The 15,580-nt window shown below is 36.1% G+C and overlaps 1 protein-coding gene across 1 annotated transcript in view; it reads left to right on the top strand.

Moving 5' to 3' along the window:
- LOC148949806 (B-cell receptor CD22-like) overlaps positions 1-15,580 on the top strand; it is a 392,914-nt gene that overhangs the window by 210,738 nt on the left and 166,596 nt on the right. Inside the window, exon 6 of the mRNA XM_089093108.1 lies at positions 12,996-13,147. Coding sequence (XP_088949234.1) covers positions 12,996-13,147 — 152 coding nt within the window. The remainder of the gene's footprint in view (positions 1-12,995; positions 13,148-15,580) is intronic.

Raw genomic sequence — 15,580 nt, 5'->3', positions numbered from 1 at the left:
CTATCCAAAAACCAAAAGAAATTACAATGAATTACCAAGTAAAAAAAAACGAACAGAAATTACCACAAACATGATTAGGGCTAACGCCCCTAAGGCTTTTAAAGGCGAGAGCGTCTTTGGGCTTTGCTGAAAACAATTTTTATTTCGAGCAATGTGGTTTTTGCTTGTAAAACCATCAACAACAACAACAAATAACAACAAATTACCATAATAACTAAGATTACTAAAAAGAACTAATGATCGGCATTCTTCTATCAGTCTTTTAGTTTTTGTTGCCTGTTCATATTTATTTGCCCCAAAACTTAAATTTTGCCCTTTTGGGCTTGTGATAGCAATTTTTTTTAAAATAAATATCTTACCTTATGCAAAACCGTGGACAAGGTAAAATATTCACTCAGAATCAATGATTAGATTCATATTCAATGATTTCACTCAGTGTTACCACAATCTTGATACGTTCTGTACGGTACCCTTATTTCACATATACTGAGTGTTATGGAAAACTGCAGCGATTTTTTTGGTTGCAAAGTATTGTTTACGAGTATTTTGTGAAGAAAGCACATCTCTATGCGATAAAATGTCCAACGCATGCGAGAATACGTGCTCAGGACTCAATGAATAGGTAATTGTTAGAAATGGAGGGCATTAAAAACGTCCCGTGAAATTTTGCAGCAATTCATGAAATTTTGCTGATTATTTGAAAGAGTACCAGTACCAAAAGTTATCTTAGATAAGGGCAAAATAGCTGCTATTTATTTGTATCAGGCTTGCAATTTTTAAAGCACATTTGTGTATTTTTCCCGAAAAATTGAATGTGTAGTTTGAATTGTGTTTTTCCCACAAATCGTAAGTACACTCACAGAAAAAAGAGAAAAAAAGAAATGAAAACAGGTGCACGATCGGCACGACACACATTCAGACAAGGGAAATAATCGCAATTTAAAAATAGATGGACACCTTTGGTGATTGCAAAAGCTGCACCAAGTGACAGTGGTTTTTAGTGGCTGCTATTGATTTAAAATTTTTTTAAAACATATTAGACTGAACCGTGTTTTATGGTGAGTAAATCCTGAATTTTGTTCAAATACTGCTTGAAGCTCTACGAATTGCTACAAATACTTGATATGGCGTAAACTCACATTGTATTCATTTATTTTCTGCCCATCTTTGGGGTTTCCCAAGGCACACCATCTCCACTCCTTTGCTGCTGGCATTTATTCATTCTACAAGATGATGAATTCCAAAGTTTGATCACAATGTCCATGGCAGGCTCGCGATGCAAAATCAAGGCGTCCGAAGGTAGACTATGCTTAAAAAAATAGAGTTAACAGCACATTTTAAGGTTGCAGGTAAGCTCAGTACCCAACACCTGATTAGTTCTGGCGTTATTTAACCCTGTCAAAACGGTAGGTAAACTAAAAGTATATTTTTCAGGTAAATTGCATTAACGGTAAAATAATTGGAAGTAAGAAAGAGGAGAAAAGAATGAAAGGAGGTTGGGATCCAGAAGTTACAAAAGCAGCATTTATTTTGTCTTAGTGCTTTGGGCGTCCCTAGAGGAACCCTACAAGAGTACTTGAAAAAAAAAATTGAGCAGCTAAATATTCATCCAGAAAGTCCTGACCTGAGTTTTTTTTACACCAGTTTAAAACACTAGACAAATATTTACTGATGATACAGAAAAAGGATTAGAAACTTACTTGAAACCGATAGTTGACATAGAAAGCGTTTAGACTTGCATACGGCTATGCCATTACTAAGGGTATAAAAAAACCAGACAACTGAAAATGCGAAGCTAGTAGAGACAGTGAAGGCATTGGAGGCGAGGATTGGCATCATAGGTTTACGGCTCGCCATAAATCGCTTTCATTAAGAACGTCAGAAGGTAACATCCTAAGACGGGAGACTACTTTCAACCATCCTGCTCTAAGAACTTTCTCGGAAAACCTGGAGCAGGTCTTAGATAAATACAAGTTCAGAACGCAAGACATCTGGAATGTAAACGAGTCGGGTCTGACGTCTGTCCATAATCCTGGTAAAATCATTGCACGGCGAGGCCAAAAGCAAGTAGGGAAAGTTACGTCTGCGGGAAAAGGTTAGTTGACCACGGTTTGTGCTGGTTTTACTGCCAGTGACAGCACAATCTCTCCTTTGCCTGTTTTGCACAGTGCCCGAAAACTTTACTCAAGAGAGCTCGACTGGGAGTCATCACAACTGTCTCAGGAAACCCTTCCAGCTGGACGACTGTATCCCTTTTTCGACTTTACTTGCAGAATTGTATCAATTATGTCAAACCCTTTGAACAGTTATCTATACTTCTGGCACTAGACAACCACATAAGCCGATTCACCACTGGATTGCCTGATTTGGATAATGGTATTAGTGGTGTACTGCAAACTGGGCATCAAACACTACTTACAAACTACAACCTTTAATCAGGACAGTCATGGGGTCACTGAATCCCTACTACAACCAGGATGCTGCAACTTTTATGACTGCCGGTATTTGCAAAACTATATCGATGCCAAACTTCCAAACTGCTGGGGTAACCATATCTGAAGACTTTCACTAGCGGAAATATCATCAGTGGGTTCAGAAAAAGCAGGATATACCCAGCAAGAAGAAATGTCGTCAAGGATTATGCGTTCCACTCGTCGTATGTTTAAGACAGATCGCCAATCACATCTAGTGAAGCATCTACCAATGAAGTTTCTATGCCAAGCGCAGATCCTGTTGGACATTTTGACTCCTCCTTTAGCATAGACACTGATATTGAAGTAGCACAGGTTCCGTCTCCAAATGAGGATCAAAAATTAGCTGACGATTCGTTCAAAGAGATCGTCGATATGAACCCATTCTTGAAAAGCTAACCACAAAAAATTAACGCGAAAAAAATCAAAAAAATCAGAAGTGATCCCTAATACCTTATGACAGAACGCATCACTGCCGAAATAAATGCTGCCCCTGCCAAGAAAGCCCTAGACCTGGGAAAAGTGAAGTCGAAAAACAAAAAGGTTAAAAAGTGAAAGGCTTAGGCCTATGCCTTGTAACAAGAGTCGCAATTGAAATGACACTTCTAGCGTAGATGTATGCAACGACTCTTCAGACTCCAGTATGGATTTTGAAGACGAGACTCCCACCAACTTTGAACCAGCTTCGAATTTGACAGTGAAGACTTCAAGGGTGACTATTACATTCTGGTTGAGCTGTAAGACCTGCTTGCAATATATGCAGCAGGAAAAGGGCTGTAATTTTTCGATAATGATTACCGCAAAATCTATGATTTTGATGAAGAGTGTAGCTGAGCATCTTTTGTGAATACTCTGCCACTAGCTTCTTTTAAACTCCAGCACTTGAAAAATTGTAGTGGGAGAGCTTAAACTTCCCACTTCACCAATATTCCTATAAACATGTTTCAAAACTTGATCCATTTTGAACTTCCTGGGCCTTGTTCTGTTCTTTTTTTTGTAAAATGGCCGAACGTAGGCCAGATAAGGCCGTAACAGTACTGGTTTGGTCTGGGTTTGGCACTTTTGGTCACTTGGAAGGAGTAGCTTCTTGCTGGAGCAGTGGTGGAGAGTTCTAATCGTCTTTTTCCAAGATAAGCTACCTTTGCTTTGGTGAACTCAGAAATTTCCTATCGATTGAGTTAATGTCTTGAGAATTAAAAACATTAAAACATGCTGATTGTGGGCTGGTCTGCCATATTTATCTTTCATTAAAAAAAAAAAAAAAAAAAAAAAAAAAACAACAAGTATTCCGATGATTTATAGCGTGTAAGCAATCTTGTCACCAGCATAAATTCTTGTCAACATTATTTCTCGAGAGAAAATTTGTCAAGTAGAAGAAACCTTCTGTTAATTCATGGTCATGAAGATAGCATAAGATTGTTCTTATCGCATACCCATTATAAGCTACAAACAGGGTAATCTAAGAAAGAATGATTGCCAATTCGAATTTTACCTCAAAAATTTCGAAAACAGTAATTTTTCCAGTCTAATTTATACAATATGATAAACTAATACCTTGGTTCAGCTACATTAAATTTTAGTTAAGCTGAACTTCTGACGTAGAAATAAACTCCTCATTATCAGAGGCGACGCTATAGCGTTGCCTATAGTAAAGGCCATACGACTCCAACGTTTTATTATTATTTATTAATTTTTTCCCAGAGGCACTTCACATGGAAGGAGTCGTCGTTTAAAACTTCAAAGGGGGCTCATTCGATCGGAAATCGAGAGCTCTAGTGCCTTTTTAAGGGTCAAATTTTTTTGGAAGGCAACTAACACCCCTTCCAAGCCCACCATTTCCCCAAACAAATCGAATCAAAATTTTGATATAGCCATTCTGTTCTACGTAGTTGATTTTCTGATAGAAATTATGTTTTTGAGGAAGACACTCCCCCCACAGCCCTCTGGTTAAGGGTTGCAAGTCATGCCCTGGGGGCATATAAGCTTTTTATAGAAATCTTTGTCGTAGAAACTTCGAAAAGAGCTCATTCGATTGGAAATTCAAAGGTCTAGTGCCCTTCTTAATAGACGAAAGTGATTGGAGGGCAACTAACCCCCCCCTCTCACGCCTACCCTTTCCCCAAACACATCCAATCAAAATTTTGAGATAGCTATTTTTTTCAACGTAGTTGGAAATTCTGGAAATTAGGTCTTTGAGGATGAGAAACCTTCCACAGCCCTCAGGGCAAGAGTTCTAAGTTATGCCATAAGAGCATATAAGGAAGGTTCTTATAGAAAGCGTTGTCGTAGAAACTTCAAAAAGGCTCATTCGATTGGAAATTTAAATGCCTAGTGTCCTTTTTAATAGTCGAAAGTGAGTGGAAGGTAACTAACACCCCTTCCACGCCCACCATTTCCCCAAACACATTAAATCAAAATTTTGAGATAGCCACTTTCTTCAACTTAGTTGAAAGTTCTGGAAATTATATCTTTGAGAAGGACACTTATGCCTTGGGGGCATATTTGGTTCTTATGGAAGGAATGCTCGTATAAACTTCAGAGAGGGCTTTGATTGGAAATTGAAAGTTCTAATTCAATTTTTAAGCGTCAAAAGATATGTGAGGGTAACCAGCCCTCCCCCAAGCTCTTTTTTTTCCAAATGCAAAAGATAAAAATTTTCAGATAACTATTGTGCTAAAAATTGTTCAAAGATCATATAACAAAACCTCTGGTATCGACAGAACCCCAAATAATAAATTATAATTTATAATAATAATAAAAAATTATTTTTTTTTATTTTTTTTTCCCAGAGGCACTTTATATGGAAGGGGTCGTGTTATAAACTTCAAAGGGTGCACATTCGATTGGAAATTGAGAGTTCTAGTGCCCTTTTTATGGGTCAAAAGTGACTGGAATGTAACTAACACCCCTTCCACGGCCATTTTTTCCCCAAACACATCCAATCAGAATATTGAGATAGCCATTTTGTTCTAAGCAGTTCATTTCCAGGTAGAAATTATGTTTTTGAGGAGGACACTCCCCCCACAGCCCTCAGGGCATGGGTTGTAAGTTGTGGTCTGGGGGCTTTTATAAAAAGCTTTTTCGTAGAAACTTCAAAAGAGCTCATTCGATTGGAAATTCAAAGGGCCGTTGCCCTTTTTAATAGTCGAAAGTGATTGGAGGGCAACTGACCCTCCTGTCACGCCCATGTTTTCCCCAAACACATCCAATGAAAATTTTGAGATAGCCCTTTTGTTCAATATAGTTGAAACTTCTGAAAATTAGATATTTGAGGATGACCCCCCCCCCCCGCCACAGCCTTCAGGGCAAGGGTTTTAAGTTATGCCTTGGGGGCATATAAGTTTTTTTTTTATAGAAAGCGCTATCGTAGAAACTTCAAAAAGGGCTCATTAGATTGTAAATTTAAATGGCTAGTGCCCTTTTTAATAGTCGAAAGTGATTGAATGGCAACTAACACCCCTTCCACGCCCACCATTACCCCAAACACATCCAATCAAAATTTTGAGATAACTTTTTTACTCAATGTAGCTGAAAGTTCTGGATATTATATGTTTGAGCCGGACACTCCCCCCACAGTCTTCAGGGCAAGGGTTATAATTTACGCCCTGGGGGCATATATGGTTTTTATGGAATGAATACTCATATAAACTTCAGGGAATGCTCATTTGATTGGAAATTGAAAGTTCTAGTTCACTCTTTAAGCCTCAAAAGAAATCGGAGGGTAACCTGCCCCCCTCCCTCCCCGCGCCCTTTTCCCCAAATGAATCTGATAAAAATTTTGAGATAGCTATTTTTCGAAAAATAGTTCAATGATCATATAACAAAAACTCCGGTGTTGACAAAACCCCCCGGGGGGCAGGCGTTGTAAGATATGCGCTGGGGGCATATTTGGTTCTTATGGAAGGGATGCTCGTATAAACTTCAAAAAGGGCTCATTTGATTGGGTATTGAAAGTTCTAGTTCACCTTTTAAATGTCAAAAGAGATTTGAGGGAACCTAGCCCCCCCCCCCCCCCCGCCTCAACGCTCCTCCACGCCTTTTTTTCTCAAACCCATCGGAAAAAAACTTTGAGATGGCTATCTTTAAAAAATAGTTCAAAGATGATATAACGAAAACTCTGGGGTCAAAACAGCCCCCCAGGGCCCAAGGGCGGGCATTGTAAGTTATGCCCTTGAGGAGTATATGCTTCTTATGGAAGGGATACCCGTAAAACATTCAGAGAGGGCTCATTTGATTGGAAATTGAAAGTTCTAGTTGAGTTTTTGAGAGTCAAAAGCGATTGAGGGCAACTACCCCTCCTCCCACGCCCATGTTTCCCCAAATGTATCCGATAAAAATTTTAAGATAGCCATTAAGTTAAAAATTGTTCGAAAGTCAGATATTAAAAACTCAGGTGTCAACGAAACCCCCCCAGGGCCCGGGTGAAGGCGTTTTTAGTTATACCCTGGGGCATATATGGTTCATTATGAAAGGGATGCTCGTATAAATTTCAGAAAGGACTCATTTGATTGGAAAGTGAAAGTTCGAGTTCACCTCTTAAGAGTCAGAACTTTGGAGAGTGCTCATTTGATTGGAAATTGAAAGTTCTCGTTCACTTTTTAAGAGCCAAAAGAGATCGAAGGGTAACTACTCCCTCCCCCTTCTACGCCCTAAATATATCTGATAAACATTTTGAGATAGACATTTTGTTAAAAATATTTCAAAGCTAAGATAACAAAAATTCCGGTGTCGACAGAGCCCCCCCCCCCAGGGCCTGGGGATAGGCGTTGTAAGTTGTGCCCTGGGGTATATATGGTTGTTATGGAAGGGATGTTCGTACAAAACTCACAGAGGGCTCATTTGATTGGAAATTGAAAGTTGTAATTCACTTTTCAAGAGTCAAAAGTGATCAGAGGGCAGCCAGCCTCCCCCCACGCTCCATTTATTTTTCCCAGTGGCACTTCATATAGAAGAGGTCGTCATATAAACTTCGAAGGGGGCTCATTCGATTGGAAATCGATAGTTTTAGTGCCCTTTTTGAGATTCAAAAGTGATCGGAGGGCAACTAGCCCCCAAAAGCCCTTTTCCTCCAAATACATCTTATAAAAAATTTGTGGTAGCTATTTTGATAAAAATAATTCAAAGATCATATAACAAAAACCCCTTTAAGTTTGGCCATTTCGTTAAAAATAGTGCAAAGGTCAGATAAAGAAAACTCCTGTGTCGACACAACCCCCCCCAGGACCCGGGGCAGGTGTTATAAGTATTGTTCTGGGGGTATTTATGGTTCTTACGGAAGGTAGGCTCGTAAAAACTTCAGAGAAGGCTCATTTGATTGGAAATTGAAAGTTCTATTTGACTTTTAAAGAGTCAAAAGATATCGGAAAGCAACTATTCCCCTCCCTCCATGCCCTTTTTTCCTCAAACCCATCCGATAAGAACTTTGAGGAAGCCATTTTTTTAAAAAATAGTTCAAAGATCATATAATGAAAAGTCCGGGGTATGCATAACCCCACCTGGGACCCAGAGGCAGGTGTTGTAAGTAATGCTCTAGGGGCATATATAGTTCTTATGGAAGGGATGCTCGTATAAACTTCGGAGAGGGCTCATATGATTGGAAATTGAAAGTTCTCATTCACTTTTTAAGAGTAAAAAGAGATTGGAGGACAGCAAGCCCGCCCCCCTCCACGCCCTATTTTCCTCAAACCCATCCGATAAGAACTTTGAGAGAGCCATTTTTTCAAAATGGTTCTAAGATCATATAACAAAAACTCCGGGGTCGATACAATCCTTCAGGGCCCAGGGTAGGCGTTGTAAGTTATGCCTGAGGGGCATATACAGCTGTTGTGGAAAGGATGCTCTTATAAGCCTGAGAGAGGGCTCATTTATTGGAAATTGAAAGTTCTAGTTCAGTTTTTAAGAGTCAAAAGAGATCATAGAACAACTATCCCCCCACGCCCCTTTTCCCCCAAATGCATCTGATAAAAATTTTGAGATAGCCATTTTGTTAAAAATAGTTCAAAGGTATGATAAGAAACTCCGGTCTCGACACAACCACCCAGGGCCTGGGGGCAGGCGTTGCAATTTATGCCCTGAGGGCATTTATGGTTTTTACGGAAGGGATGCTCATATAAACTTCAGAGAGGGCTTATTTGAATGGAAATTGAAAGTTGTAGTTCAATTTTTAAAATTCAAAAGAGATCAGAGGGCCCCTAGCCCACCTCAAGCCCTTTTTCTCCCAAATCCATCCGATACAAATGTTTAGATAACCATTTTTTAAAATAGTTCAAAGGTCAGGTAACAAAAACTCTGGTGTCGACAAAACCCCCCAGGGTCCGGGGGACAGACATTGTAAGCTAGAACCTTTGGCCATATTTGGTCTTTATGAAAGGGATGCTCGTATAGACTTCAGAGAGGAATCATTTGAATGGAAATTGAAAGTTCTAGTTCATTTTCTCAGAGTAAAAAAGATGGGAGGGCAATCAGCCCCTCCTGCCATCCACTCCTGTGGGTTTATCGAACGGATAAACCCATCTGATAAAATTTGCAGTGACGATTTTGTTAAAAATAGTTCAAACATCAGATATTAAAACTGCAGGGCCGATAAAACCCCCCAGGGACAAGCTTTTTAAGTTATATTCTGGGCGTATAAATGGTTCTCATAGAAGTGATGCTCGTATAAACTTCAGAGAGGGCTCATTTGATTGAAAATAGAAAATTCTAGTTCACTTATAAAGAGTAAAAAGAGATCGAAGGGCAATTAGCCCCCCCCCCCACGCCCTTTTTTCCCCAAAGCCATCTGATAAAATTTTTTAGATAGTCATTTGTTAAAAATAGTTCAAACATCAGATAACAAAAACTCCGAGGTTGATGCAAACCCATTTTTTCACTTTGATATTGTTACTTTGATATCAGTTTTGACAATTTGATGAATATTTGATTTTTAAAAAATGTTTGGTTTTGAAATAAGGAATATTTAAAAACTTTCAACTTTTTGCAATCAAAAACGAACAAAAATATATTAACAAAAACTTTCCGAAAAATAATTTTTTCAAAGAAAAGTAAAGGCCATTTTAAACTTAAGCTCAGCAGATACTAATACCTGTTAAAATTCAAACTCAAAACAGCCAGAAATTAAATAAATAATCATAGCAAAAAAACATACAACAAGTAATAGTATAAATGAATAAATAAATCTTAAAGCGAGTAATGCTTAAATGCAATATGCAAATCAAGCTTAAAACGAAAAAAAATATTTTGCTATTGAAGTATAAATGAAACTTAAAACGAACAGAAATTAAATAAACAATCAATGAAAACAAACATACAATATATATTAATGTAAATTAATAAATAAATCTTAAAACGAGTGAAACTTAATGAAAATTACGAGTGAAACTTAATATGCAATTTGAGCTTGAAACGAACAAAAATCACTACAAACATGAGCTTGGATATCGCCTCCTTCTCTCACTGTAAAAGTCTAATTCGTACTGTGTCATCGGCATTTTATTGAAAACTGTACAGTCTTGGAAAGTATAAATAACATCAAATTGGATATTTGACATATAATGGTATTAATTTTTGAAAGATCCATCAGTTCAAGAATTTTTTTCACTGTAATTTTGTTTAAAATTTCAATGTTGTAAGAACTGGAAAAGAAAATATTCGTAAATTCGTTTTCAGTGAAGCGCCAATGACGAAGCAGGCTTTTGGTTTTTATTTACAGTTAAAGAAGGGGGCAGTATCCAAACTCTTGTGTGTTGCCAAACTATATTCGTCTTGAACAACTTTAGAAAGAACTAATAATTAAACTGAATATTTGATGCATAATGATATTAATTGCTGAAAGCTCATCAGTTCAAAATTTTACTATAATTTTAATGTTTATTTTAAATATTAAGTACAAGAAAATATCTGTAATATAATTTGTTTTCTATAATGCGCCAATGACGCAATGGGTATTAGACTTTACAGTGAGAGAAGGATGCGATACCCAAACTCTTGTTTGTAGTGATTTTTGTTCGTTTCAAGCTTGATTTGCATATTCAACTTAAGTTTCACTCGTTTTAAGATTTATTTATTCATTTACGTTAATATCTATTGTATGTTCGTTGGCATTGATTGTTTTTTTAATTTTTGTTAATTCAAGTTTCATTTCTACTTCAATAGAAAAATATTTTTTCGTTTTAAGCATGATTTTCATATTGAATCTAAGTATTACTGGCTTTAAGATCTATTTATTTATTTATATTATTACTTGTTGTAAGTTTTTCGCTATTTTTTTTTATTTAATCTTTGTTTGTTTTAGATTTTATTTATTTTTTAATAGTAATTTTGGAAAGTTTTTTTAATTAATTTGGAAAAAAGTTACCCGGCCATCTGCTGAATGTGAATTTCAAAAGTTACTGCCATTTTGCATACAGGAACTATGCTATGGTTCAAGTTCCAAAGCGAAAGAATTCCATTTTTGAAAAATTGGAACACTATAGCTTTTTGACAATTTGATCAGTAGACCCATAATATCTCGTCGAAAATTTAGACAATTTTACCCTTCGCTGGTATAGTGCCCGCCTACTTTTCGTTTATCTGAATATACATGTGCATTTAATGTAACATGCTTGTCACGTAGCCCAGGAAAGCATATTACAGTTTTTTTTTGCAATTTAGTGCAATAGAAATTTTCACATGATGTCACATGTGGGGGTTTATGTACCAGGAAGCAGCAAGAACGTTTGTATGCATCACTTTCATCTCTTTCATCACTTAGCAAGGAAACTAGATATTACTCTCGAATTAATCCTTGCTCATGTTTACAATCATCCATCCAGTATGGACATGCCTGGAAGAAAAAAGAAAACATACAGCATATGGGGTGACACAATGCTCTTTACTAAATCTATGCTAGAGCGTTGAATATGATCTACTGTAACCTTTATTGCACGTATATTTGATTTATGTTTGAAATATAATTTAAATTTTTGTCAACTGAACCAAAGTATTTAGCTAAACTTTCATCCTTTGATGTCATAAAGAATAACAGGTTCTTCTGAAAAATGAGTTTGACATCTTTAGTCCAACAGGTTTAAAACAATCTATTCTTCAAAGCCTTATTTTACATTACGTGTATTATAAAGTAATTACTTTAAACAAAAACTGGTACTTCTTGATTCAACACATCTGAATGTGTGAATCTAAAGCCAGCCAAACCCTTGATTTATGCAGTGTAATCTTTTGTAATCAAAATTGCCACTAAAATTTTTTAACAAGTTTAATGCTACAGCAGTAAAATTTACAATGCGCCATAAGACGAAGGCTGTCGCAATGGCTGGTTTAAAAAGTTGTGTGTTGCAATTTTGTCACATTTTGATTTACAGCCCAATCCGTCGACTGACTGGTCAACAGTGGCTTAAATTTGGCAAAATCCTGGAGGGGGCGACAAATTTGGGGCTAATTTTCTTAAATTAAGTAAAACGACACTGAAAACTAAAAAATTAGCCATATAGTACCTAATTGCAATTATATACTAAAGAAAACTGACTCGTTTCTGCGGACGTTTGAATTATGCAGGTTCATCTTAGTTTTGAAAGATTTTTGAAGAAACTAAATTTCAGCGAGGGGGATGGGGGGGGGGGGCAAAATAGGTTCTGGGTGAGGCAGTTACTTCCCCTACTCCATAGGAAAATACGCCCTTGCAGGTCAAAACTGTAAATTTGTTTTGTTTGGTTTTCAAGTTACCTTACATTTTTTTATATATGTTTCATTTTTTTTCTTATTTGTAAAAATGGTAATTGACTCTGACTCTTAGATATTATTTTCACTGCTTCAATGGGGCCAAAATAAACATTTAATCAAAACAACTGCTTGTTAATGCCGGTTGAAAAAAAAGATAAAAATTTATTTCTGAATTTTAGGGTCTCCTCTGAAACTCAAATAGTGTAAGTGGGACCTATCGACTGTTTAATTACTAAATTAATTTAAGATATGTGCTAGAGGTTCAGGGCCCTCCCCTTTTTAGTCAGATTTTATAAAGCATTGGAGCTGACTATTTTTAATAAGCAAAAGGACTATAGCTGATATTATGTTTGTTGCCTACCTATGCCAATGACATGCGTGTATCATCCATTTTCTGATTAACCGGGCAACAAGGGTTACGATTTCTTTCATTAGCCCATTATGTGAGTATAATCACCATGATTTGGTATATAAACATACGCAGAAATGTTTTTGGGAGGGGGTTGTGTTTGGAAGATGCCACATTTGTAAAACAAAAAAGTAAATTCTCTCCATGTTCATCAAAAAAGTTGAGGCCCCCGCTCCTTGCTTTTGCCCCCCTGATTAAGTGCCTTTCTTCGACTACTACTTTCTACCATAATTGGGCTAACTTTGAGCTTAAATTTCTACCATAATTGAGCTAACTTTGAGCTTAACTTTCTACCATACATTCTACATAATTTTCTATATAATTGAGCTAACTGCAGTGTTCGTTAAAAGATAATAAGCATATCTGCTTCTATGGGCTTGATCTCTTTTGTTTGTTTTTAGTGCCGCCAGCTTCAACTAAGATTTTGACAAGTGGAAAGCCACTTTTGGCAGGAAAGGAGTACGAGTTTGTCTGTCAGTCTTCTGGCTCTAATCCACCAGCTGCAATAACGTGGTGGAAAGGAGAAGAACAACTAAAAAATGCCCTGGAGAAGGTATGCAAAATTTAGATATTACTTTTATCCTGAGTAAATACGTGTACAGAGAGCGGAATAGGGGAATTTTCCTCTAAGATATCTCTGAGGTATCCCCTTCTCAGGAAATTTTTTTACGCTACATAAGATTTTGGGCAATGGATTCCGTTCTCCTTATACTGATAAATAAAAGTTCAAATTGGGATAAAATCCATTTAATTGATAGTGATAAAATTTCACAAAAATACTAGATATTTCGGTCACTGCATATATGACCAAAATATCTAGTTTTTTTGCAAAATTTATCACTGTCGATTAAAAGGATTTTATCCCTATTTGAACTTCTATTTGTCGTCATGGAAATACAGTGTGATTTTTCTCCCTATGCTTGAACTTGTGCTCGCAATATGAACTATTGCAAGAAAAACTTTGTGAAAAAAGGCTTTAATCTCAAATGCCACAAAAAGTATAAAACATGGCTATTGCTGGGAAGAGCCCTAAATTTTAAGGTTAAAATTGTTAACGTTGGGTGATTATGACATAGAAAGCCTTTTTAGTGCATTTTTTTATTTTATAGTATGTTTGAGTAGGGGGAGGGTTTATAGCGCTACCAGTACAAAATCATTGACCTCCAATGAGCTAGAATACGACCAGTACACGATCACAACCAATCAGATGCGCCGCAATACGACCAGTACAAGACCACATCCTCTTTCTAAGCCAATCACAGAGCCAGAAATACGACTGGGAGTGACGCAACGAATATAAGGAAGAATTTTCAGTATAGTTGTTATTAGTGTGAGAATAGAATTCAAGGAGTGAGAACAGTTTGACTTTACTCGTTTATTCATTTAGCAAGACATATATATATATATATATATATATATATATATATATATATATATATATATATATATATATATATATATATATATATATATATATATATATATATATATATATATATATATATATATATATATATATATATATATATATATATATATATATATATATATATATATATATATATATATATATATATATATATATATATATATATATATATATATATATATATATATATATATATATATATATATATATATATATATATATCAATAATGAGTGGAGTGTTTACCCTATTAGAAGTTGGTAGTGGAGCTGGTAGCAGCAGTAATGATACAAGAGCACCAAACATTGCGGTAGAAATCACAAGAGGATCACGGCTTTGTCTTGAATGGGATGAAGTATATGCAAGATACGTGATATCATTGAGTAAATTTAAATTGGAGGACCAATTATGCTTCGCTGCAAAAGTTTAAATAGCACATGTGAATAGACTTCAAAGTGCTTTAAATGCGATAGTGAAGTATATAGAGAACAATAAGTTATATCGGTAATTGTATATGTGTAATATATTTTTGTTGTAATTATACACACGCAATAAAATTGTTTCAAAATCGAAAATGTTCTCTTTCTTTTTGTTGGATTTTTTTAGGTTATCGAATATTCTTGAAGTAGAACGAATCGTGGTTAGTCTAGGTTAGGCAGCAGGAAGAGCGTTAGAATTGAAACATAGATAAGTTTGAGTAAAAGAGAAATAGGTAGAATCTTATGATTATGGAAAAACATTTGATTCTAGATGACGATTTTCTCGAGTTATCTCTTCAACGGAAGATATTTTCTCAGGGAATACTTGACGATATAATGAAAACTGATTCTCCCCCATTCTACTATTGTATGAAGCTTTTGCGACGTGACTCAAATTCATTTACTCAATTTACTGATATATTAATTGAAACAAAGCAGAATAATATTGTGGATATACTTTTGAATACATTGCCATAGATTCTATGTAGATGACTCTCTCTCAAAACAGGCTTAGTAACCTCACACAGTTACTCCTTTCTTTCCACTCACTCCTATCCCCCCTCTGAATTTATCGAACGTACATCAGTCACTTTTTAACCCTGAAAAAGTTGATATCAGAAACCAAAAAAATGTTTTATATATTTCCGCTATGTATGCACATGTTAGGCATTTGGTCATCATTTGAGAATTGCGCAGATACTGATGAATATAATGAAAATTGCAAACTATGCAATCTGTGTGAATTAGAGAAAGGATATGCAGTACAAATTAAAGGTTGTAATTTATGTCTGAAGAGATTTGCGACTCCCACCCTATACGGAAACTTTGCTCCAATTGCCATTGTGGCAAGTGTGATCAGTGAAAGAAGGCTTTTCCCGCTATGACTGGAAGAAACCTAAACATGATTTTAGTTTATTTCTACGAGATTTGTATCGTAATGGTTATAAATTATTTTAGGAGGAAGAATCAACTCTACGACTCAATTGTTGGGGTAACAACACAGTTTAGTTTCTACGTCATCGTCGCGACAACACTGCCTATTATGACTATAAAACTTAGTGATTTCTATTTGGCTTTTAC

The sequence above is a fragment of the Artemia sp. Qi Xiang Cuo genome, chromosome 8 (assembly GCF_049724085.1).
Source record: "Artemia sp. Qi Xiang Cuo chromosome 8, ASM4972408v1, whole genome shotgun sequence".
Taxonomy (NCBI): Eukaryota; Metazoa; Arthropoda; class Branchiopoda; order Anostraca; family Artemiidae; genus Artemia; species Artemia sp. Qi Xiang Cuo.
The sequence above is the reverse complement of the archived record's forward strand: the minus strand, read 5'-3'. Positions and strand labels throughout refer to the sequence as shown.